This window comes from Cervus elaphus, chromosome 14 (genome assembly GCF_910594005.1).
Source record: "Cervus elaphus chromosome 14, mCerEla1.1, whole genome shotgun sequence".
In the NCBI taxonomy this organism is placed as follows: domain Eukaryota; kingdom Metazoa; phylum Chordata; class Mammalia; order Artiodactyla; family Cervidae; genus Cervus; species Cervus elaphus.
Window position 1 is genome coordinate 78,436,583 of NC_057828.1, and position 26,083 is coordinate 78,462,665.

The following is a 26,083-nucleotide window of genomic DNA, read 5'->3' on the forward strand; positions in this document are numbered from 1 at the left end:
GGAAGGCACTGGGTAATTTGTTACTTTGCCCTTGTTTAGTTAGTAAAAGTCTGAGGATATTGTACATGGTTAATTTATCCAAAATATTTTAAAATTGTAATTTATTATACCATTGTTAAGTAAGTAATGCATCACACAAAATTAAAAAAATTAAGCAGTATAAAAATACAGAGAAACTATTACAGAATATATAGCATGACCTTATTGGTTATCTATTTTATATATACTAATGTATATATGTTAATCCTAAACTTCAGTTTTTATCATAGATTATCTTGCAGCAGAGGAGACCTGGGTTCTATCCCTGGTCGGGAAGATCCTCTATAGAAGGCAGCGGCAACCCACTCCAGTATTGGCTGGAGAATCCCAGGGCCAGAGGAGCCTAGCAGGCTACAGTCTGTGGGGTCGCAAAGAGCGACTAATGCTACCACTACTATTCTTGAGCGTGCCAGATTATTTTACTGTCCCTGAAGGAAATATGAACACCTTTCTTTTTTTAAACTTTTTGTTTTGTATGGGGGTGGATACACATCTATGTATAACTGAATCATTGTGTTGTACACCTGAAACTAACACAACACTGTCAATAAGCTATACCCCATTACAAAATAAATTAAAAAATGCAGAGACACTATAAAAACTCCCTCCCACCCAACCCGCCATGTAGGTAGTACCCCCACCCATCTCAGAAGGTAACCTTTATGTTGTTTTGGGGCTTCCCTGGTGGTTCAGTCAGTAAAGAATCCGTCTGCAATGTAGGAGACTGTCTGCAATGCAGGAAACCTGCTTCAGTCCCTGGGTTGGGAAGATCCCCTGGAGGAGAGCGTGGCAACCCACTCCAGTGTTCTTGCCTGGAGAATCCCATGGACAGAGGAGCCCAGCGGGCTGCAGTCTGTGGGGTTGCAAGAGTTGGACACGACTTGGCAACTAAACCACCACCACATTTTTCCTATTTATCCACTGAGAATTCCTTTATACACAAACCAGAAGACAGCAATATTTGTTGCCCACCGCTTATCCAAAAATGTTGCCATGATATTCACACTGTTCTGTATGATGTTTAATTTAACTAAAATATATATCTTGGATACATAAAATGTCACTCTGTGAAAGCAGAGATTGGCAGGCTTTCTCTGTAAGGGGCCAGATAGCAACTTTTGGGGTTTTACAGGGTACGCCACCTCTGTGAAAGCTCCTCAGCTCTGAAGCCCATGGCTACACGTCTGTAGACAATACATAATGTGGCTGATCCTAGACCATCACTGGTATATCCTGGCACTAGATAAAAGGCAGAAGTTTGAGGCTAATCTCAGGATGAGTTATTGAAAGAAATTGAGTAAAAATCCCCGAAGTTACTCTATGGCTGGTAAGGAGGATTAAATTGCGGCAGACGGCGCTTTAAAGCTTGACAGGATATAAAATGTAGGAATGCCTGATTACTCTTATAAATTGCTCCACCATCCCAGATGGAGCTAAAACCTACGTACTTTTCAGCTTTGTTTAGGGTATATCACAAAGACACATGCGGTCATGGATATTGTTTGTAAATGTTAATATGTTTGGCACAGTTAAATGACTGATCATGAGTTAATAAACTCCCCCTTATAATTTGAAACTGCTCAGGAAATACACACTCAAGAAATGACAGATTTGAAGCAACCTCCTCACTTCACACTTCTGCATGTAAATGAATAATTGAACATTCAGTAAATGATATTTCTTTTTGTCTGCCTTGAGCAGGGTTTCAAAGAACCCAGGAAATACATTGCAGCACAAGGTAATTTCTCTGGTAGTCTGATATTCTTTTTGAAAAATTTCTTTTTAGCACTTTTAAAAGGGTATTTCTTACAAGTTTTTATTTGTTTACCGCCTAGGTCCCAGGGATGAGACTGTGGATGATTTCTGGAGGATGATCTGGGAGCAGAAAGCCACGGTTATTGTCATGGTCACTCGTTGTGAAGAAGGGAACAAGGTAGGAACCCAGAAGGTTCTCAGGGTGAAGGTCTAGGACTCACCAGGTGGAGGCTGGATGTTAGGAAAAGAGAGGGTTGGACTGCATTTCAAAACGTCACATCTGTATGTGCTTGATGACAAAACAGACAGTTCTCTCTTTGAACATTTGATTTCAATTTTCATACCTATAGAAGGATAAAATATGTACATATATAAATATATGTCCCTGGAGAAGGAAATGGCAACCCACTCCAGTATTCTTGCCAGGAAAATTCCATGGACAGACGAATCTGGCAGGTTGCAGTCCATGGGGTCACAAAAGAGTCGGACATGACTTCACAACTGAGGATACAAATCTACGTATATAGGAGTAAAATTTAAATGTTTCTGCTTAATTGCTGGACTCCCATGGGATTCCTGTTTTGTTCCAGTATTATTTCAAGTTCAGTACACTTCTATGAGCTGGTTTTACAAGTACTTGTGAATACTTGAAACACATTGACCTTCATGCTGACCTTGAGGAGATAGATGGTAATTTATGTAACATGACTTTAGGAAGCCTGAAAACCTCCGCATATCACAGCCTGAAATTAACCACATGCAACCACAGAATTTCTTGCTCACCACCAAGCACGTCCCCATTTAATATGCAGCTAAGCCTGGGAAGATCATCTGCTGGGTAGAATTAAGGAAAACCTTCTGGGCACTTCATGGGAAATGGAATACTTTTCAAGCGTCCCAGTGAAATGGGACAGAAAAATGTTTTGAGACATTCAAAGAGCACATTTCTTGTTTGTTTTGTTTTACAAAGAGTGTTTAATGAACAAATTCATTTAAATGAGAAACTTAAATGCTCAATGGCTTTTTAAACATAGAACAAGTGTGCAGAGTACTGGCCGTCAATGGAAGAGGGCAGCCGGGTTTATGGAGATGTGATTGTGGAGATCAACGAGCACAAAAGATGCCCGGATTACATCATTCAGAAGCTGACCGTTGGAAATGTGAGTTTGGTTTTGATAGAATTTTAATCTTCATACTGTTAGTATAAAATGTGACTGTGGAATAGTCAATGTGAGACATTGAAATATACCTGGAAATTTTATTTTTAATGAACTACATGGGGGAAGAGTTGGTTAAAACAATAAGCCACCAAGGTCAAGTAAGTCACAGTGAAGATGATCTTTGTCCACATCGCATCCAAAGTATTTATAATGTTGTGACCCTTGCAATGGAAAGAACTCATTAATTGTGTTAAATGAATGACCGAATTATTGAATGAGTGATAAAAATGGTCCTTAGTCTCAGTAGGTTTATTACCATTATGGAAAGAATATTTATACAATGGCATAGAGACTACTGTAAGAAGTCTAAAGTTCTAACTGTGTAGGAGAGAGAAAATATTTAGGTCAGAAAAAAAGTGGTCAGTGTGGCCTGTTAAAATGGTGATTTTCCCACTAATTATTATATGATTCTGCTCATCTGAAAAGTCTAGATTAGTCACACTTACAGAGACAGAAGGTTGGTTAGTGATTGTTTGGTACTGAGGTGGGTGGGGCAAGAATAGAGATGACTGCTAATCTGTATGGGGTTTTTCTGTAGGGTCATGAAAATACCCTATAATTAGTGGTGATGACTTCACAACTCTACGACTATAATAAAAGCTTTTACTGTTTAAAGGAATGTGAAAATATCTTAATAAAGGTATTAAAAATGGAGATCTTTATACTGAGATTCCCTAGGTTGGGAAGATCCCCTGGAGTAGAACATGGCAACCCACTCCAGTATTCTTGCCTGGAGAATCCCATGGACAGAGGAGCCTGGCGGGCTGCCGTCCTTGGGGCCCCAAAGAGTCAGACACGACTGAGCGAATAATACACACATGTACACACATAGAGAAGTTTGATAGTTTCTCTCAACTCCATTTATTGGAAGTTTTCTCAGTAATTTTGAATTGTATTTCCATATGATCTAGATACATTTTGTGCAAGAAAAAAAAAATACCGGTTGCCTATTTCTCCTACGGCCTTCTAAAGTCTTACAGCATCACTAACAACTAACAACTGTGACCTGGGAGGGCTGTGAAGCCAGTGGTTCATGGCTGAATATATGATGCACTGGAGCCAGGAAGGACCAGTCATAGATCGGGGTGATGTGTAGAGGCCGACACCAATCTGGTTACATTGATTAGTCTGACATTACTCTTCCTCATTAGCTCGGTTACTTCCGATCTGAAAAAGACATCCAACCACGTTGGCAGTTCCTCTTCATACTTGGTTAGAGATTATGAATCATGCATCTTTTAGTGCTTGCCTTGAAATTGGGACAAGCATGAGCAGTAATCTGGAGCTGACTTTCCCCAGTTCTCTCTCTACTATCTGAACTGATATTTCTAATATGAGAAATACAGCATTAGTCAAATAACTAATCAGACTTTCTTCCTATGATGATAGTCCTATTTGTCTGGCTACCCAAGAAGAAGTATTCCAAGCTGTTGTGAGAGTGGTTTTTACTTTATTTCTTTTCAATCCCATCCACCAGCCCCTGGTTTTGTGTGTGTGTTCTTGTGTTTTTACTTTGTTTTGGGCTTGGCAGCATGAAAGTTCCTAGCAGTTTCAGCTACACTTGGCATACATTACTTACCTTCCTGGTAAGTAATTGCTTACCTGTTAGTGCATGCCATCCCTGCATGATGTCTCAGTTCCTAGCTGTTCTTTGGAGAGGAAAATGCAATCATGAATGAAAAAAAAAAAAAAAAAACTTGCACGAGAAGTGTTTTGTACTGGCCCTCCCTTCTACCTACTTACTTTCCATAGTTAAAAAGAAAAATCATCTAAAAGAAATATTATCTCCTGACTAGAGAAAAGAAAAAGCAAATGGAAGGGCAGTGACTCACATTCAGTTCACCAGCTGGCCGGACCACGGGGTCCCCGAAGACCCCCACCTGCTCCTCAAGCTGCGCAGGAGGGTGAACGCTTTCAGCAACTTCTTCAGCGGCCCCATCGTGGTGCACTGCAGGTACGTGAAGACCTCCCCAAGGCACCAGGGCTGTTCACCCCCGCGCCCATGGGGCTGTCGGGGCCACCCTCCCCTTTGGCAGCTGTTGCTTCCAGAAGGTCTATGAGAAGAAGGTTATGATGTTTCCCCTGACTAACCCTTCTGGGCTTTTTTAAAAAAATTATTATTATTTTTTTTAATTGAAGGATGATTGTTTTACAGAATTTTGCTGTTTTCTGTCAAACTTCAGCACAAATCCTGTATTCTAACACATATAAACAGAATCTAGAAAAATGGTACTGAAGAATTTATTTACAGGGCAGTGATGGAGAAACAGAGAGAGAGAACAGACTTATGGAGGTGGGGCCAGGGGAGGAGAGGGTGAGATGCATGGGGAGAGTAACGTACGTTACCATATGTAAACTAGACAGCCAACGGGAATTTGCTGTGTGCCTCAGGAAACTCAAACAGGGGCTCTGGATCACCTAGAGGGGTGGGGTGGGGAGGGAGACGGGAGGCACTTCTGGGCTTTTCTGTTCATTTTCCTCCATTCATTTGCTTTGTCAGTGCTGGTGTTGGGCGCACAGGCACCTACATCGGGATCGATGCCATGCTGGAAGGCCTGGAGGCGGAGAACAAGGTGGATGTCTATGGCTATGTCGTCAAGCTCAGACGACAGAGGTGCCTGATGGTTCAGGTGGAGGTACGTTCTAGGCACGGTCCTCACTTTGAGCTTCCGACTTAAATCTTTCTCATGGTGGGAGTAGTAACCTTAAAGGAAATCCAAATTGCTCTCAGTCTCAAACAGCTTCTTTCCATTTCCTGAAAACTAAAGCACCGATCAAGTTAGAAGCATTTTGTGTTGATGGCTGAGAACACTGTGGAATAAGGATGACTATAAAGTATATGTTAAAAAATAATGAGATACCATTTACACATCCTCCGTTGGGAAACAATTAAAAATGCCAAAACTGAGTTTGTCAGCATTTCATAAAATTAAACCTAGGAAGACATAATAGTACAGTACAGTGGTTAAGAGTCTAGTTTTTGGAACTAGATTTAGAAGTTTCAAATTGTGATGGTTATTCTTAATACCATGCACTCTTCAACCAGTTTTTAAAGTTCTTGTGCTTCAGTGACGTCATCCAAATGGAGATAATGATAGTGTTTTCCTTACAGAGTTAAGACACAAAAGATCATCCAAGTAAAGCACTTACACAAGTCCCTGGAACACACACGTAGTCAGTAATTGTAATTGATGAATATTATTCTCGAGAATGTCTGCACTTGACCCAGAAATTCCACATATATATGCATGCACCCAAGAGAAGCATTTCCAAATCGAGAAGCATTTCCAAATCTGCACAACTAGACACACATTCAAGAGTGTTCACTGAATTCAACATTGCTAGGATAACAAAAATGGAAAACTTCTAGATGTGTATCAGTGTGGGCGTAGGCCAGCAGAACATGGGAGGGGGCCTCTGTACACCATGTCCTGCCGCAGTTGGAGGGATTGATCGGTCTGTAGCTCTCAGTGTGGGCAGGTGCTAGATGAGAGCAGTGAGCAAATACAGTCACCAGATAAACATACAGTACGATGTATGTAACTGTTAAGAAAGGACACGGAAATACGGTGTTTATAAATACACGCATGCTATTGTAGAAGCCTTAAAATGGATTGTCCGCCAGAAAAGAAGGAACCATTTCCTGTGGCAAAGTAACATAGAATGGAAGGATACAGTCAAATAGAGGTGGTGCTAAAGAAGCTTGAGCTTTATCAGAAATATGTCATTTATTTAAAAGCAATTCAAATATGGTAAAAGTTTAAGAATAGTTAAATCTGGGTTTGGTATTTTATGCTTTCTTGTATGTGTGTTAGTTGCTTAGTCGTGTCCAGCTCTTTGTGACCCCGTGGACTGTAGCCTGTCAGGCTCCTCTGTCCATGGGATTCTCTGGGCAAGAATACTGGAGTGGGTTGCCATTCCTTTCTCCAGGGGATCTTCCTAACTCAGTGATTGAACCTGGGTCTCCTGCATTGCAGGCAGATTCTTTACCATCTAAGCCACCAGGGAAGCCCCAGGTATACTGGAGTGGGTAACCGTTCCCTTCTTCGCAGGATCTACCCAACCTAGGGATTGAACTTGGGTCTCCCACAAAGCAGGCAGATTCTTTCGTATAATCTCTATTTTAAAAGGTGCTAGAAAGCTTTTAAAAACTGTGTTCTATGGAATATCAACTTGCTTTTTTTTCCTCTCAGATACAATGTGGAACTTTATAGTTTTATATCTTAGTAATTTAACTTACTAACTCAACACTAGTCCTGGGAGGAAGTAACAGATAGTGTTTTTTAACTGTTAGGAATAAAATAGAAGTTATAACCTACGTTATAGATGCCTAATCTATTTGTGAAGCTGTTTTTTTTTCCTGGCAAAATAATCTGAGATGGAATTTACTCATTTCCCAGAGAACTGTGAGTGCCAACTTCCAGATTATTTAAATGTGGCAGATACCAATGTTCTCTTCCATACATTGTCTCCAGATGAACCAAACATGGGGAATGTGTACTTTATTTAAATGTGATTCATTGGGCAGTAAATGATAAATTAACTGTCTCTATCCTTCCTTGAAATGACAGGCACAGTACATCTTGATTCACCAGGCCTTGGTGGAGTACAATCAGTTTGGGGAGACAGAAGTGAGCCTGTCTGAGTTACACCCATACCTGTCTAACATGAAGAAAAGAGACCCACCCAGTGAGCCTTCCCCACTGGAGGCTGAGTTCCAGGTAACAGCACCCACTTGGACCTCTGTCTGTTTCCCAGCTCTGACCTGTACGCGTGGCCTGGCTCTTGTATTCGGGCTTTGCCGTAACATGGAGCACTGATGAGGGAACTAAGACACAGAGAGTTTAAGAGAAATGCCTGAAAGCACAAAACTATTAGGTAGGAAACCTGTTTAAATCTAGAAATCTGACGCTGCGGCCAACATGTTAACCATTCCTCGTTAACCTGGTATAAAATAAAGTGTCAAAATAATAGTATATAGCCACAAAATTGGCCCGCCAAAGGCAGCGTAGCATCTCACCTTTAACAACTACATCTGGTTTTGGTTTGTAAAGGAAATAATTATAGGAGTTTATGATGACTTAGGAGCGGGAACTGGCTGGAGCTGGTAGACAGAAACTGAAGGATAAATACGTGTGTCCTAACCTATTTATTAGGCAATTACTCTGAAAACTAACCTAGGAAGTGGCTCACTGTGATTTCAGAGAGTTGTCCAGTCATCACAAAGCTTTTGCTAGTTTTCTCTTTCATCTGATTTTCAGTTTATCGAATCTTTCTGTGAACTACCAAACTGGTCAATTTAGAAGTTTTCACAACAAGACCAGGAACATGCTTTTAATCAGATGCAGAGTCATTTAATGTTTTGGATCAGAGTGGGGCTGGGGTGGTGTAGGGGTGGGGCTTGAGATAGTCACCAAGTAACATGATCCGCCTGAAGACTGTCCTCTGATGGAAAAACCAGCAGACTACCAGCTTGGTCTTCAGTAAGAGGTGCTTCTTTATTCTTGCTCTTTCCACTGCATTTAATTCACTAACTCCACTGTACTCCATATTCACAGACACTGTTTGAAATACTATACATTTAATCTAAAAATTCATAAGTAAAGTCACTAACAGAAAGGGTAGATTCTTGACTGAGCAAATATGATTGAGCTTGTGCTTCTAAGCACAAGAATCAAAGTGATTTATATGTGGACATGGATGGTGAGTGTGATCCATACAGGTGGTAACCACAGCTCTGATAGAAACAGTGAAATTATTCCAGCTAGGCAGACAGGGAGACAGAAAGTAAGGGTAGAGATGGAGGCTGGCTGGTGGATTAGTGATGAAACATTGAGGCCGTTCATGTCTAATTGCCTTGTCTTTCTTAAGAGCATATGAAGTAAGATTATTGGTTGAGAGTTTGGGGGTGGGGCAGAAGTGAGTCATAAGGAAGAGTTCATGCTCAAGAAAGAGAAAATGATTTGAAATAGTTCTATCAAAGAAGGAAAGTCATCTCCCAGGTGAAAGGGTGGGGTGGCCAGAAATTACTGTTGGATCTTTTGAAATTTATGGTCATGAATTTTCCGAGAGAGTCAGTCAGTCGGTTTTTGGTTTTTGTTTCCTGCAGTAACCTTGAGGTTAGAGGCTGTGTGTAGTTGGGTTAAGCACATCTAGGATATTTTAAAGTGACGAATTGAAAGTTGGGTGGTGAAGGAGCTGAGGGTGCTTGCAAGTGAATGATTTAGGGTGGGTGGTCAATAAAGAGCATATGAGCCACAGAAAGACATGCAGTACAATGAGAAAGTCATAAAAGCAGTGTGTTAAAGGTTTTGATAGGATTGCAAGTTACTGAATTGGAGGTGCTAGAATAAATGGCTAGGAAGAATAGGGGTAATTTTCCATAGCAGGTATGGTGGAAATCATAACTTTTAAAGTGATGCGTATTTTGGAATGAAACCTATCTACAAAAATGGAGTGGAGACTGTGGATGGCTGAAGATTGGAGGAAAATTATAGGAGGTGAAGACATGAGTATGGTTTGAAACAAAGTGCTGTATTGAGTTTGAAAGAAGGCACCATAGTTTTTCTAAATGTGTTCATAATGTATATGCATGCACACGTGTATGTGCATACACATATCTGTATTTTTGTTGCTGTTCAGTCTCTCAGTCATGTCCAGCTCTTTGTACCTCCATGGACTGAGGCACACCAGACTTCTCTGACCTTTACCAACTCTCAGAGCTTGCCCAAACTCTTGTCCATTGAGACAGTGATGCCATCCAACCATCTCATCCTCTGTTGTTCCCTTCTCCTCCTGCCTTCAATCTTTCCCAGCATCAGGATCTTTTCCACTGAGTGTGTATAACTGAGTGTGTGTAACTGTGAGTATAATGGTACTCAACTGTGCGTGTTGAGATCCCTCAGCCTAGGCTATTTATCCACTTGACAGATATTTGTTTAAGTTATTTATTAGGAAGAAAAGGCTGCAGGCAGGGAGAGCTTCCAGTAGAAACTGACCTTTGAACGGATATCTAAAGGGCAAGTAGAAGTTAGCAGAGTGACAAAAAGGGTCAAGGGTAGTCCAGGCAGAAAACACCCCTGCGAGTGTCCTGAGAATTAAAGGACAGCTTGGCCCCCTCCGAAGGTGGAGGAGGCTGGTTTGGCCACAGTGCAGAGGGCCCAGCAGGAGGTGAGCCTGCAGGCAGTCAGGGCCGCCTCCAGAGAGGCTGCCTGCGCTGTGCGGATGTTGGCTCCTTCCTGACAAGGACGGGAAGCTGCCAGAAACCGGAGAGTTCTAGAAGGATTAGAGCAAGTGAGATTGAAGGTGAAGAGGCCAGTGAAGAGACTGCTGATGTTTTCAAGTGAGAAATGGAAGTGTCCTGAGCAGGAGGAGAGAAACGCAGAAGGATTCGAGAGCTTCACCCGGAGATACGGCAGCTCTTGCCAACTGATTAGCTACCAGGAGGGAGAGGGGAAGAGAGTGTGGAGGGCTTAAAGAAATGAGGTGTTGATTATGCAAAGCATGAGCCAAGTCATCTGTGCATGCTTTATCCTGGGGCAGAATTGACTTTGGGTCATTTAAAATAATTTAACATTGTTTTTGCCACATGGAGAATGGCCAATATCTGTACAGTGCTTTTAACTTATAAAAGAACAAACCATACATTTTTTACTATCTAGCACCCCTTCACTGGGAAACATATTCTGTTATATAATTGCATATGTTCAAATTCACCATGTCAAAGTACTTAAGACCTGAATAGTTTAAAAAAAAAAAAAGATCAGGGACAAACTTAAACATTGGGACCTTAGGGAATGTATGTAAATTTCACAAAACTTAACTTCGTTTCTTTACAGAACATCTTATGCTACGATAATAAACTGAACTAGTGACTACATTTTAAAAGGTGTTTCCTTTCTATTTCTTTCCTTCAGAGACTTCCTTCTTATAGGAGCTGGAGGACACAGCATATTGGGAACCAAGAAGAAAATAAGAGTAAAAACAGGAATTCTAACATCATTCCATGTATGCAGTTTATTTTTATCTTTTGTGTCATGGTGAAGTTCTTTGAATTTGTTTAATGTGAGACATACACGCAAACCTTTGGGAAGCAACTTCAACATTTGCTTGACAGCAGAGAATAGTTATAGGTTCTTTGAATTTTAGTTGCAGCAAATACATTGAACCCCGAACACTTACAGGGGACTTGGGAGGAGAGACTGTAGCCAGTGTTTTCTTAGTTCAGAAATGGGTTTTCAGAAAGACGCAACCTCTTAAGCTGGGGAAAGGGCAAGTTCTCTTTACAGCTTTCCTCTCATCGTCGGTTTATTGCAGTTATTTACTCCAGGGTAATTGCCAAGTAGCAAAGTTACATTCTTTTGTTCCCTTTATGTTTTCTGTTTATCTCATCCTTACATCAGGAAGGTTAAAAGTAGGCAGGAAATATACTATAAACTCTTGATCATCACGTTTAACAGATCAAAACATGCATCTTTTGCTATTTAAGTATACTGATAGGACCATACCTATACAACTATAATTTTATTCAGTTGCTAAATAAATATTCATACACTAAAACTAACATGTGGAGAAAATATAACCCAAGATAGACAACCCAATAAATTGGATCAATGCATGGTTTGATTAATTTCTGAAGAGGTCCTTATGAATACAGTTTAAAAAATGGAATTGATGGTGATATAACTAATCAGATCCTTTGATCAGGTTATTTTAAATTAATGAAATTGAGTAACAGCAAGAAATTGTGGACTAAATACTTTTCTCAATGAAATAATTATTTATCTGAGGTATTCATTTAATTAAGCTTGCTAATTTACTGTTAATAAGCTATAATTGAAACATTAGGTTTTACCTAAGGTATGTATTTTATTAACTTACAGATGTATTTTTATCCATCAGATTGATGCTATTTCATGGAAAACTGAAGTATATGTATCAAATATTGAATAATCAGATGGAACATTATGACATAGAGTTGTGTCCTATGTTTTTTCCTGAGACTTTCTTGGGATCGATCACCTTTCTATTAGAGTTTTAAAAAATAATTTGTTAATCAATGAGAATGGAATAGGATCTCATTCCATGTAGATCAATATGTACACATAATGCGATCTATTACTTCTAAATGACTTTCTGGTTTCCACGTGACAGTCAAGCAGAGATTTATTTATTTTTTAAATAAAATTTAAGTTTTATTTTTATTTTGCACAGATGACTTTAACAGAGTGGCCCTGAAACACGAGCTGGAAACGAGCAAGGAGAGTGAACAAGACTCGGATGAGTCCTCGGATGAAGACAGTGACTCGGAAGAGATAAGCAGATACATCAATGCCTCCTTTGTCATGGTAAGTCCCCACCATTCCCAAACCCAGCCCGAGGTCCACCTCTAAAAAAAGTATGCGTATGTTCTTATGGCCATGCACTAAGTGGTTTTATAAAAGAAGGATGAACTTGACCATATCTATGTATTCACTGACATGAAATTTCCCATTTTTAATACTGTATCTTAACTTATTGCAATACTTAGATGTTAAAGCCTAATGAGTTGATATAAAACAATACTATTAGTTACAATTTATGACAAATATGACTATAAAATAATTAGAAAAATAATGAAATTTTAGCAAAAGCAAATATTTGAAAATGTTTATATGTTCTCGGATACCCATCCAAGTTTGCGTATTTGTATAGTTAAAAACTTTTCATTCAGATTTTCTGAATATTTAAGTGAGTCTGTGTCCCATACCTTTTGTTTTAGTATACTGAGAATTTAAGCAAGGAACTTTAATTCAGTAAATACTTTTTGCATATTCACTAAGCTGAGCTTATTTCTTTTCCCACTTTTCTTAAAGTACATATTCATAGAATATTAGTTATAAGATAGCAGGAGAATGCTGTCTGAGCTTAGTCACTCAGTCGTGTCTGTCTCTTTGTGACCCCATGGACTGTAGCCTGCCAGGTTCCTCTGTCCATGGGGATTCCCCAGGCAAGAACACTGGAATGGGTTGCCATACCCTCCTCCAGGGGATGTTCCCAACCCAGGTATTGAACCTAGGTTTCCCACATTGTGGGCTGATTTTGAGCTGGTGGAAGCCCAAGAATCCTGGAGTGGGTAGCTTATCCCTTCTCCAGGGGATCTTCCCAACCCAGGAATCGAACTGGAGTCTCCTGCACCGCAGGCCTGCAGATTCTTTACCAGCTGAGCTACCAGGGGTCTCTAGCAGAAAAATATATAAACATAAATTAGAGGCATGATGAAGACAATTTTGAAATGCTTATGCTTTTTAAATGATGCTGAAGCTGAAACTCCGATACTTTGGCCACCTCATGTGAAGAGTTGACTCATTGGAAAAGACCCTGATGCTGGGAGGGATTGAGGGCAGGAGGAGAAGGGGATGACAGAGGATGAGATGGCTGGATGGCATCACTGACTCAATGGGCATGAGTTTGAGTAAACTCCGGGAGTTTGTGATGGACAGGGAGGCCTGGCGTGCTGCGATTCATGGGGTTGCAGAGTTGGACATGACTGAGCGACTGAACTGAACTGATGCTTTTTAAAAAATAATCACATTAAGCTTTACAAAGGGAAAAATGGTATTTTTGGAGGGAAAAACTTGTTAGTTTTCTAAAATAACTTGATTTTACATTAGTCTTCTAAACTTGATTTCACATTAGTAGCCAAGTATTATCATTAACTACTATCTTTTATAGAGACATCACATTGTTTTTTGGGCCTAAGAATCTGTCACTTTTTAAAAAAACTGAAGTATAGTTGCTTTACAATGTTGTGTTAATTTCTGCTATGCAGCAAAGTGATTCAATTATACACACACACACACACATATATATGTACACATTCTTTATTATATTCTTTTCCATTATGGTTCATCACAGGATGGGACCTAAGAATCTTAATATATGTGACAGCACTGACGTCAAGTTAAGTGACTCTCTTTCCACATGGTTGCTTTAAGAATCCACTATTTCCTCATCAGTAGCAGTAACCAGGTCTCAATTTTTTCTTTGTTTAAAGAGTTACTGGAAACCTGAAGTGATGATTGCAGCTCAGGGACCGCTGAAAGAGACCATCGGTGACTTCTGGCAGATGGTCTTCCAGAGAAAAGTCAAGGTGATCGTTATGCTGACGGAACTGAAGAGCGGAGACCAGGTTTGTGCTTTTGAGAATCTCTTCTTTCGGGTCTTTCTGTCATAAAATCGGATCCTTCTTTCCTGGATCACTTACTGGATGGATCTCTGTATCCCAGTCGCTGTGATCCTCCTGTCACGTGGTTCCATTTGTTCATTCTCCCTGTTCTCCATCCAAGCGCTGGCCTCTAGAGTTTTCACCTGGGTTCTGACCATTTCTCCTGTTTGCCTCCCCCAGCCCCTGCCAGCTCTGCCCACTGTTCACAGATTGATTGTCTAATAATGCACAGCAACCCCGAGCCTCCCTCTGCTAAACACAGCGGACCGTGTAAGCAAAGGGCTGGTGAGAACCTACTGTATAGCACAAAGGGGAAAAAAAAAGGTACAATTTGTTTGTAGGACATGCATTAAGTAAAACTTAAAATGCATTCCAGTATGCAGTGAAAGTGTCCAACTCTTTGCAACCCCATGGACTGTAGCCCGCCAGTCTCCTGTCCTTGGATTTCTCAGGCGAGAATACTGGAGTGGGTGGCCATTCCCTTCTCCAGGGGATCTTCTCGACCCAGGGATCAAACCCGGGTCTCCCGCATTGCAGGCGGATTCTTTACTGTCTGAGTCACCAGGAAAGTATGCGGTAGGCACAGACAAACACTGCTTGAGGCCACTTGTACAAGGCACCTGGAATAGTCACATTCACAGAGTCAGAAAGTATATTGGTAGGTGCCAGGGGCTGGGTGGGTGTAGGAGGTGGGGAAGGGAATGAGACTTAGTGTTTAATGGGGACAGAGTTTCAGCTTAGGAAAGTGAAAAATTGGGGAGATGGATGATGGTGAGAACTGCACAACAGATTGAACCGTGCAGGTAGATATGGTTAGGATACTACGTTTTAGATTATGTGACTTTTACCACGCATACATGCACACAACAGCCACATCTTCATTCTATTTTTTGCTTTTTTTGCAGGATAGAGACCCACCTCTTTGGTCTGACATTTAAGACCATCCATAATCAGACCCAATATATCTTTCCATTTCTTTATGCTTTTATGTTTTCCACACTTTCCACTCTGGACACGTAGAGTTACTGACTGAATCTTAACGCAGCGTTTATATTCCCCTCACTGAGCCTTAATTTTCTGACATCCCATATATCTAAATGTGCCCTCTCTTCCCGTTTTGATTCTATTCTTCTAGAAAGATAAAACTCCTGAAAAACATACCTAAATCCCATCTTCTTTATATCCAAGTAATAGTTACTGTCATAGAATTCTATAGTTGGAGGTGAACCTTGGACCTAATTTGATCTTCTGCCTAATGCCTGTTACATATATTTGAGCCTCTTCTTAATACCACAAGTTATCAAGATTTTCCTGGCAGTACGTCTTAGTTTTTAGCACCTAACACTTTATCTGACATATGTTAAAGCTTATTTAATGAATGTTCTTATAAGTATGCTCTTAGGCTATATGTATTCTTTTTCTCTCTCTCTTTTCCCTTCTCCCCTATCCTCGTGCATAGAAAATAGTTCTTTTTTATTTTTATGTTTTTCTTTTTTTCATTTTCCATTTGTTTCTTTTCAAAAGCTTTAATTGGAGGATAATTGCTTTACAATGCTGTGTCCGCTTCTGCTGTGCCCGTGAATCAGCTGTGAGGACACATGTATCCTCTTCTTGAGCCTCTGTGCCCACCCGCCGTCACCCGCCTAGGTCATCACAGAGCATCGGGCTCAGCTGCCTGTGTTACCCAGCAGCTCCCCACTAGCTCTTTTATGTTCTTTTCTTTTCTTTTCCTTTAAGGCATGGGATTCTAGTAATCTTTTCCTTCATCTAAATTGGGAAAGCCAGGGAATGGAACAGGGCCTCGGACAGGGATGCCTATCGTGGTCAGCAGCTGTGGGTCCGTAGTTAGTGGGCATCATTTGAGGAAGAAGCAGGTGCTCCTGTGACCCACGTGTTCTTCAGGCTGACCCTTTCCTCAGACAGTCAGCTGACACAGACAAAATAGAGATGAAGCTTCCAAAGGTGCAGTCTCTTTCCCCCGGGCCCCTGCAGGGACAGGAGACCTGAGTTCTTGGAGGAGTCATGACCACACCAGCCCAGTCCATCCTTTTTGAAAAGGTGGTGGTGAGGCATGGAAAGATGGGAAAAGCGAAGCTGAGACCCAGCCTGGGGTGGCAGAGCCGCGCCCGTGGCGCGCTGGGCACCTTGGCTCTCCCTGGCTTCCTTGCACAAGCCAGCCCCGCGTATCCTTTGGATGGATGTCCAGCATACTTCCAATGGGTTTTAGACTTTTATGAAGAGGACTCAGTTTGCAGCACAGTTAGCCATTTCACACTTAACAGAGCAGAGTGAAGAAGAGAGAGAAGGAGGCCCGGGCCAGAGCCGAGGGGAGAGCGGTGTCGCTCCGAGCGTGTTGAGAAGCAGACAGGCCCTTGGGCAGCTGGTGCTGAGTCACGTTCCTTCTCACCTAGGAAGCCTGTGCTCAGTACTGGGAGGAAGGGAAGCACACCTACGGAGATGTGGAAGTTCACATGAAGGACACCAACAAATCTTCAGCGTACACCGTCCGTGCCTTTGAACTGAGACATTCCAAGGTACACGTTCAATTTCAGGAGTATGTGTCTTTGGTGTAATTGATCTGGTTGAAAAACTAAAATGCATTGCTCTATGAGAGCGAAGCAACTCTCTATATAATGTTTTCAGGATGAACTTTTTTAATGATTTAAATGAAAGTAACTGGGAGGGAAAAGTAACAATCAACTTATCGAATGGGCTGGGTTTCTCCCTTGAATTCATGTTCCCTCCCCTGGTTTTAGAGGAAAGATCCGCGAACGGTGTACCAGTACCAATTTAATAATTGGAATGGGGAAGAGCTGCCCGCAGAACCCAAAGAATTGGTCTTGATGATCCAGAATCTCAAACAAAAACTTCCCAAGAAGAATTCTGCCGAAGGGAATAAATATCACAGGAATGTGCCTCTTCTCGTTCACTGCAGGTCGGTGGGGTTTCACAGGATATGTGCTAAACCCAGTGTCCTGCTTGACCTCTTGGCTCACACCTCCTATTAAAGGCGATTTCTCCTAATAGTTAAAAATGCACAACTGCAGTGGAGGCCTCTTAGGGAGTCAGTCACTCTCTCCCTTGTGTTCCAGCAGCGTAACTATTGTGGAAATGCAGTAGAAATAATTATATTTTAGTGCAGTAATATTAGGTTATGAGTCCCTTAATATCAGTGGTATGCAATCCCTGACTCAGTGCCTAATGCTGAACCCAGAATGTCACCTGTCCTGAATGAATGAATGAATGGAAACATGCGTGGACAGATGGATGGATAGATGTTACATTTTTATTTCTGCCTTTATAAGTGCATTGAGCCACTCTATTAGTTTTCAGTAGAATCCAGAGGACTGAATGTTTTGCCTCCAATACATATATCTTAAGTTATTTATTAACTGAAATCTCATGCTTAGAAACTTTGATTTGAAACCCATCACCTGACTCCCTAAATAGAGCCCCAAAGGCAAAGATTTTAATAATATGCATAATAATACTTGATTTTATTTAATTTATGTTATTCAGACACTTAAGTTTCATCTGTGATAGGTCTCCACCTTAAATAAGAGGTTTGAAAGAAGGATGAATGATATAAACTATTTACATAAAATATTACACTAAATTAGAAATTAAAATAGTAAAGTAAGGTGAGAAATATAAATCTAGTGAAGTGCTTAAAAGAAATGAGGCTTTTTGAGAAAGCCTCATTATTATTATTAGAATTGCATACACTGCAACCAAGCCCTTAAACAAATACTACTTTTTGGCATATATTTGAGTTTTCAAAGGTAAAATTTACATGGAAAGAAAGCTAAAGAAGGAAAGTTTAGTATTTAAAACTGTATGTGTTTCTTAGGGAACAGATGAATACCTACTGTACATTCCTTGGTTATTTACATCAAAAATCTTCCAATAATATTCTTTAAATTGAATTTTTATTATAATGTAACATGCCTCTCACAGTTTGATAAGTGATTTGGCTGCCCTCTCCTTAATGAATAATTTCACTAGGTATCCTTTTTCTATTGGTGCAGAATTGTTAATGTTTGTGAAAAAAAAATAAAAAGCACTAGAGAGGCGGAAGAGAGGAGAGAAAGCAGATGGTTTAGTAATTTATAGAATATCAGGTCCAGTTTTTCTGGTTTCATCTGTTTCTAGCCATGCCTTTATCTTCCCTAAATTTCAGTATTTTCATCTATCAAGTTGGCTTTATGATATGTGTCTTAACAACTTAAGATATAAATTAAAGTGCATGGTAATCAGTAAAGTTCTAAACAGGAGAAAGTATATTTTTAAAGTGTAAGTTTTTAAACTAAAGGACTATTATATCCCCAGGTTGAAAAAGTTTGCATAAAACATGCATTTAGCAGAAGTGTTCTGCTCTTGAGAGACTGGAATAAAATAATTACAGCAAACCTGAAGCAAACAGCATATTCTTATCTCTTTTGATTTTTGTCCCAATATCACTTTCTCCCTAAAATGTAGAATTTTTAAAATCTTTTCTTTCTTTTATAGAGATGGATCTCAGCAAACAGGACTATTTTGCGCGTTGTTCAACCTCTTGGAAAGCGCTGACACAGAAGAAGTGATAGATGTGTTTCAAGCTGTGAAGTCGCTCCGCAAAGCTCGGCCAGGAATGGTCCCCACCTTGGTAAGTGTGCATCAGTGCTTTTAACCTGCTTTTGCCTTTTTACTTCTTCTCTCTCCTTCCACCCCGTCCCCCTCCTCTCATCCTCTCCTTTCTGTTATTTCTTTTCTATTTACTTTTCTAGTCTTCTCTTTTAAAATCGCATTTTACATGATGGGTCACATGGGATTGTTATCAGTATAAATAAGAGACCTAATGGGAGTTGGCTAGTGATGTGTGGTGGGGGTTCATGAAGAACACTTTCTTTAAAAGCTCATGAATCCCCCCAACCCCTCCACGTTCAATCTTGTACCAATTTGTGTTGCGGTGTCGCAAACCGCCTGCGGCATTTAGAGGTGGAAGAAAGGTGGCATTATTATAATTCAGTCATCTGATCAGCTGAGTGGTCCTGATGCCCATGCCAGGCTCAGCCAGCCCAGACCAGGCCCCCTCGTGTGTCTGCTGCCGCTGGTGTGTCCACTGGGATTTGGCTTGTCCAGAGGGACCTCGAGTGCCTCTGGGCTGGCAGTTGGCTGGCATTTAGCTGTGGCAACAGGGGCGTGTGGATCACATGTCTCTTCTGGTCCAGACATGTTCCCTTCCCATAAAGGCAGCGGAGTTCCTCGAGGCAGAGTGAGACCCCTGGGGGCCCAGGCTGGGGCCTGGCACGTGTTTTCCCCTGCATTTTGTTAGCTGAACAAGTCACAAGGCCAGCTCAGGTGTAGGGGTGGGATAGACTCACCTTTTGTCCAGAGGGCCTGCAAAGTCAGTTTCCCAAGAGGTGTGGATGCAGCCGAAAGTGAGGTCTGGCTGCTCTCCACTCAGGTGCAATAAAGAGGCTGGGCTGGGGGGAAGGAAAGCGCTTTATCTTGGCTGCTGGCAGGCGGGGCAGCGGGGAGGTGCACGCCTGTCCAAAGCCGACTCCCCTGCTCTGCTGACCATCAGCGGGCAAGGGCTTTTACAGGCTGAGGGTGGGGACTGCGTGCAGACACAGCATAGTCAGCCCTCACAAGTGTCTTCAGACGGGGTCACCGGTGGTCTGACCAGCATCGTCTTGATTGTTTTAAATGCAGTTAGTCTTCAGTTCCATGGCTGATTTCTTCCCATTTCTCTGAGGCCAGGTTTCAGAATTGTGGCAGCTTCTGTTGTGGCTACGGTCTGTTTATCCCGTAGTTAACTTATCTGCCTGGCAGGGGTTTCAGTATCTATAGGACAGCTCGCAGGATGTGGCGCAGAGTATCATCTATAGCCCTTGACAAGGAACTAAAGGTCCTTGACTATGCTTGACTGCACTGTTGTTATTTGGTCTCCTTTGACTGTTTTCCTTTGTTGCCCACTTCTCTGATTAGACTTCTTCTTTGACTAAGGGTTTTCCACAGACCAAGGACAAGCAGAGGACCGGAGTCGGGGGGTGGGGGGATGAGGACCACAGGGTCCTGCTCTGCTTCATGGGTACAGAGAGGCTGTTGAGTGAGCATTGTGCCAATCCACCCAAGTTGTGTCCTAAGTGTGGTGACCACAGATGATGGTCTGGGAGTCAGTCACTCATCACAGTGCAGACTTAACCACTCACTCAAACTCTGCCAGCTCTTACTTGTGCATGACCTTGACCTTGCATGTATTGATGTTAGAAGTATACCAAGTGCCTACTACGTGCTTTTGCTATTAAGAGACTCACTGTTTAGTGAGAGGAAAAGGCAGACAGATACTCAGCAATGTCGTAAGTGAAATGACAGAGAAATGATTAGGTGGCATGGTGGTAAAGAGTCTGCCTGCAAGTGCAGGAGATGCAAGAGACCCGGGTTTGATCCCTGGGTCAGGAAGATCTGCTGGAGAAGGACATGGCTACCCATTTCTTCTCCATTCTTGCCTAGAAATTTCCGTGGACTGATGAGCCTGGCGGGCTACAGTCCCGCAAAGAATTGGACACAATTGGGTGACTGAACACATGAGTGAAATGACAGAGATCACTAGAACATGAATGAGGGCACTGAATTTAACCCAAGGGGCTCAGACTGGCTTCCTGAAAGACTCTGGATCGTATGCTAAGTGATATGTAGGCATGAACCAAGAGAATGGGCATCCAAAATGGGTTCCTTTGCAAAAGCTTAGGAATGAGATGCCCCCATATGGCTTGAGAGGGGACCAAACACCGATTTGGTGTGGCTACAAGGTCAGTCCTTTAGAACCCTAAGGAGAGTGAGTCATTTGAAACAATCTTTTTATGAAAACACATGGGAATAGTTTTCTGTTACCCAGAGTCTTCCACAAGTAAATGATTAAGTCTTGTTTATTTTCATCTGATGTAAAAAAGAAGAAAAAAGGACATAAACCTCTTTTGTGTAATCCTTGGCTTCTTCTCTTTGCTAGGAGCAATACCAATTCCTGTATGACGTCATTGCCAGCACCTATCCTGCCCAGAATGGACAAGTAAAGAAAAGCAAGCATCCAGAAGATAAGGTTGAATTTGATAACGAGGTGGACAAAGCTAAGCCGGATGCTAACTGCACAAGCCCCGTGGAGGCCCTGGAGAAGACTCCGGAAGGAGAGAAAGAGGCTGGAGGTGCCAAACCCACGGAAGGTGCTGAGGGGCCTGAGCATGCTGCCAATGGTCCCGCGAGTCCAGTTGTAACTCAGAGTGCATAGGAAAGACAGACGTGGGGCGGCTCCAGACCCCGCGTTCAAGGTGGTTTCTACTTTTCTAGAACTAGAGAGGCAAAATAGATACACAGTGAATTCACACAGGGCATGGACTGGTCTTTGTGGGAAGCTTTTGTTTTACAACTGTAGAAAAATATTTAAGACAGTCTTGCTGAAGCGTTCTTGTACAGTCTTATGCTTATTTTAAGTTTTATCCATCTCTGTCGGCCAGCAAGAAGCAGCTTCTTTGTAGCCTGTGTGTGTGTGTGTGTGTGTGTGTGTGTGTAAGAGACAGACAGACACGGGGCGGGGGGGGTGAGTGAGAGGAGAATGCTTTCAAGTAAATCTAAACGCTCTGAGAAACTTTGCCATTTTGTTTTTGAAGAAAAATGACAATATTTTATCCTAGGAATATTAACTTTGCTCAAAGGTTATATTTTTTTTTAAATCATAAATTGTGTGTGCTGCCAGTAAGAAGGACATGTACATTTCTAGAGTGACCTCAAGATGGCCTCCTTGTCCTGCTGAAATACATCTTATGATTTCCTATTTTGCTGCCAGAAATAGACATAAAAATAGAATGTGTGTACTACAGGGAAGTTAACTAAATTAACATTTGGAAATCTTATATTCCATATGTTAGCATTTAGTCCAATATTTCAGGCTTATTTAATCTAATTTAAAATTTCAAGAAAGCCTATCTTGTTATCTTCATATGGTGTTTACAATTCTGTAGCACAGATTATTCTCTGTATAATATGTGAAATTCATTGCCTGATACTTTTGACCCAAAACTGTATGTTTGCTACAATTGAGCTTCAATAAACATCTTTATATAAATGTAATGTGTATTCAATCCTTAGGACAAAAGTGGGGTCATTAGAATGTACTTGTGCTAAATATTTACGTATGAAACCTAACATACCTATTTTTATGGAATAAGACAGTGATAGGAGGTAGATAATATTGCATATGCGGTTTGTTCTTGTCTTTCACTGAAATGCATTTACTTTCTCAAATATTTAGACTACTTTTTACCATGAATTGATAACAGCAACCACAATAAAATTCAACTATTATCTTTTTTTGTATACAACGTATTGTGTATCACATGTTCATATATGAACTATCTAAGCATGTATTAAAATACAGGCTTTTTGCAATTAACATTTGTGTAACAACTTTATAGATCTCATTTTATAAAAGATCTATAGTCTTAATAATTGTTTGGAATCTGAAAAAAATTCCAGAAGAGGTAACAAAGAAAACCCTTTTTATTGAATTCTGCATCAGTTTGTTACATTGGCCACAAACTGCCTCTAAGTTGGCTTGGTTTGCTATATCTTCACTCTCTTAACTAAGTTTAGTGTCTCAACTATGCATTTTCTTTTTTTTTTTTTTTCAACTATGCATTTTCAATTGCTTTCCTTTCAACTCACATTTGTCTTACGTTCAGCCTTCTAATTCTTTTGTTACTATACACACAAAATTAGCAACAAATCTTTACCTTATTTTATAGTACTGTGCCATTAACTTATGAGAAGTGAATTTTAGAATGAAGCAAGTTTCTAATTTACATTGTTTTGTTACTAATGAAAAAAGAAGTTTTAGGAGTCAGCAGCTATGAGCTCCAGAAAGAAAGAAAACTGACCTTCACTTCTTTCATTCAAACTCTGTGCCTCAGTTTCTCTAACAGAAAGTTGATCAGTTGCCGTTTACACTAGAGTATAGTTAAATTTTAGAGGGGTTTTTTTTTTTTGAGATTTCAGCTGCAAGTGACATCTTCAAAATGTGAAAGTTGTGTGTTTAAATGCGTATTTTCCACTTGAGTCTATCCTTTTGGGAAAACACAAAATAAATACTTAGATAATAGAGCAATAGTAATTTCTATTATCAATAGTTTAACAGAAGTAAACTAGAAACATATTTTTCTTGGGCACACGAGAAGTTGCAGTAAAAGATGAGCTGGTAGAGTGGTCAGACAGAAGCTTCATTTCTCCTAAGACATTAACATTTCACTATGAAAAATGAATCTTTGCAGAAAAGAAATATACATTTTAAGCAAAGATAAAACTGTGTGAAATATTAGCTGAATGTCTCTGCAATGATAATTTTTTAAATGTAAGCTTTTAGCTTTTACTCAAAACTGTGATACTTAACAGGGCTTCACCAGTGGCTCAGACAGTAAAGAATCTGCCTGCCTTGTGGGAGACCTAGCTGGCTTTTAGAACTCTAATACTTACACAGTGATACTTTCATATCTATTTTTGTTCTTGCTAAAACATTGCATATGAAGCTTGTTATTTCTTATAACTAATTAGAACTGATCTTTTTAATTTAGTTTTTAATTTACTCTGGAGATTTGTTATAAAATGTTCTCATAGCACTCTATTGGGTCCAAGAAAGTGGGTGGTAACTGCCCTGGCTAATTGCAACAAACCTCTTGATATAAAGACCTTCAAAATGCACAACTTCAAAGGAAAAGACTATCTGTTAAAATGAGTAGAAAAGGCTATGCTTTCATTCTCTTATACAAATTTTGCAGTTGGAAGGGTCTAAGGGTTCTTCAAAAGATATGTTCAAACTTGTGATTTTTTTCATTTCTTATTTCAGGTGAAAAGATTTATTCTGCTAAAGGTCCATTTTCTATAGGCCTTCTTTTGTGAAGTGTTGGTTGCTCAGTCGTGCCTGACTTTTTGTGACCTCATGGACTATAGCCCGCCGGGCTCCTCTCTTCGTGGAATTCCCTAGACAAGAATACTGGAGTGGGTAGCCATTCCCTTCTCCCGAGGATCTTCTCAACCCAGGGGCAAACCCAGGTCTTTTGCTTTGCAGGTAGATTCTTTACCATCTGAGCCAACAGGGAAGACCCTTCTTTTGCAAACCGCTTTACATTTTCTTGGATCAGCACTAATCTAATCAAGGGGGTATACATCCTGTATCATTTCTTAATAAGTAGAAATATTACTACTATAATAACATTTATTGAGGTATAATTCATGCCAAGCATTTTATTTATTTTATCTGCATTTGTTTCTCTAGATAAATTTTATGCAGCACATGCTCGTAATATCTCCATTTTATAGATGAAGAGTTGAGTCTTAGAGAAGTTAGGTGCCTGGCCTGTTATAACACATTTGGCAAATGATAGACACAGGGTTTAACCAGCTCTTCCTGGCATCAGAGTCTGTGTTCTGCCCTTCTGCCTTCCCAGGTATTAACTTTGTTCATGTGTTTTGAAAAAGCAGTGGAAAAAGCAGTCTAAACTTATTTGCTGTCTTTATCCCATGATTAAAACAAAGACAAAAACAAAATCATGGGAAATATATGGCTCTCTCAACAACGTTGTACAATGTAGTAAGCTTAGCTGAACTCATAACATTGAAATTATTATCCAAAAACAAACACACTCTTAAACATCCCTGGGAAAGGATTGTCCTCATAATGCATATAAACAAAGATCACCTCATCACCAGAGTGAGTGCCAGGAAAGAAAAGCCACCAATAAATCGCAAATGTCATTGTTCCATTGTCTCTCAGTTTGGTAATCAGAACAAGTTCTTACTGTTTAGATCACATTTCAGTATGTTTGTCAGACGACCCATCAATCAGTATTTGAAGCACGTTAACAGAGCACCATAAAATGCAAACCACATTTATGGAGATTATGACTCATTCCCCGTCTCTGGTGAGCGAGTCCAAGGGAGCTTGGTTCTTCTGACCTGTTGTTCAGTCACTACGTTGTGTTCCTCTCTTTGTGACCCCATGGACTGCAGCACATCAGGTGTCTCTGTCCTTCACTATCTCCCAGAGTTTGCTTAAATTCATATCCATTGAGTTGGTGATGCCATCCAACCATCTCATCCTCTGCCACTCCCTTCTCCTCCTGCCCTAATCTTTTCCAGCATCAGGGTTTTTTCCAAAGACCGTTTGATCCATCAGGGAAGCCCTGCCAATGACCTAAACTTAGGTCTGACTTAAACTGTCCCCAAACTTAGGATGCCAGGGATCTGGAAGTAGGCTTCCTCTGTAAGAGAACACAGGAATTTCCCTCTAGAAAAACCAGGGCTTTCTTGATTCATATGTTGCTTTTAACCATAGTATAATTGGGACCTCTGGGATGTGATATTTAATTTCACTTGAAAGGAGAACTTGTTGGACTTGATAGAACTTCTTAGGTATAATAAACCCCACCAAGAGAGGCTGATGACCTGTCAAAGAATAAAATATCCTCTTGAATTTTTATGGATTGCATGATGTTACCACACTCACTCTGTAAGATGGGGAGAAGGTTAGACAGTACGGAGGGAAAGAGTCTGTGCCCTGCCAATATTTTGAATGAAAGATGGGATGGAGTTGAGTTGCCCACAGAACTTGCCCCCACTGGTTAACATGGGCTCATGGAAGGGGTTTCCTCAAGATGTGCTTAGATAACTGCGGACTGAGAATTTTTCCTGGCAATTCATAATTTAGATTTTTCATTAGTTCAGACTAAATCATCCCTCATGAATTATGTTGCATGACTTTTGTCACATGTTACAAGTTGTAACAGAAAGCGGAGAATTGAATTAGTACGTTTATAAGAGATTGACACGTAATAAA

The 26,083-nt window shown here is 40.6% G+C and overlaps 1 protein-coding gene across 7 annotated transcripts in view; it reads left to right on the forward strand.

The window, feature by feature from the left end:
* PTPRC (protein tyrosine phosphatase receptor type C) overlaps nucleotides 1-22,321 on the forward strand; it is a 121,674-nt gene extending 99,353 nt beyond the window's left edge. For all 7 annotated transcript variants that reach the window (XM_043923194.1, XM_043923195.1, XM_043923196.1 and 4 more), the window contains 13 exons: nucleotides 1,741-1,777; nucleotides 1,875-1,972; nucleotides 2,829-2,954; nucleotides 4,811-4,968; nucleotides 5,515-5,650; nucleotides 7,586-7,735; nucleotides 10,931-11,021; nucleotides 12,228-12,361; nucleotides 14,050-14,184; nucleotides 16,632-16,754; nucleotides 16,977-17,155; nucleotides 18,730-18,865; nucleotides 21,212-22,321. In XM_043923194.1, coding sequence (XP_043779129.1) covers nucleotides 1,741-1,777; nucleotides 1,875-1,972; nucleotides 2,829-2,954; nucleotides 4,811-4,968; nucleotides 5,515-5,650; nucleotides 7,586-7,735; nucleotides 10,931-11,021; nucleotides 12,228-12,361; nucleotides 14,050-14,184; nucleotides 16,632-16,754; nucleotides 16,977-17,155; nucleotides 18,730-18,865; nucleotides 21,212-21,487 — 1,779 coding nt within the window. In that variant the 3' untranslated portion in view covers nucleotides 21,488-22,321. The remainder of the gene's footprint in view (nucleotides 1-1,740; nucleotides 1,778-1,874; nucleotides 1,973-2,828; nucleotides 2,955-4,810; nucleotides 4,969-5,514; nucleotides 5,651-7,585; nucleotides 7,736-10,930; nucleotides 11,022-12,227; nucleotides 12,362-14,049; nucleotides 14,185-16,631; nucleotides 16,755-16,976; nucleotides 17,156-18,729; nucleotides 18,866-21,211) is intronic.
* The last annotated feature ends 3,762 nt before the right edge of the window (nucleotides 22,322-26,083 follow it).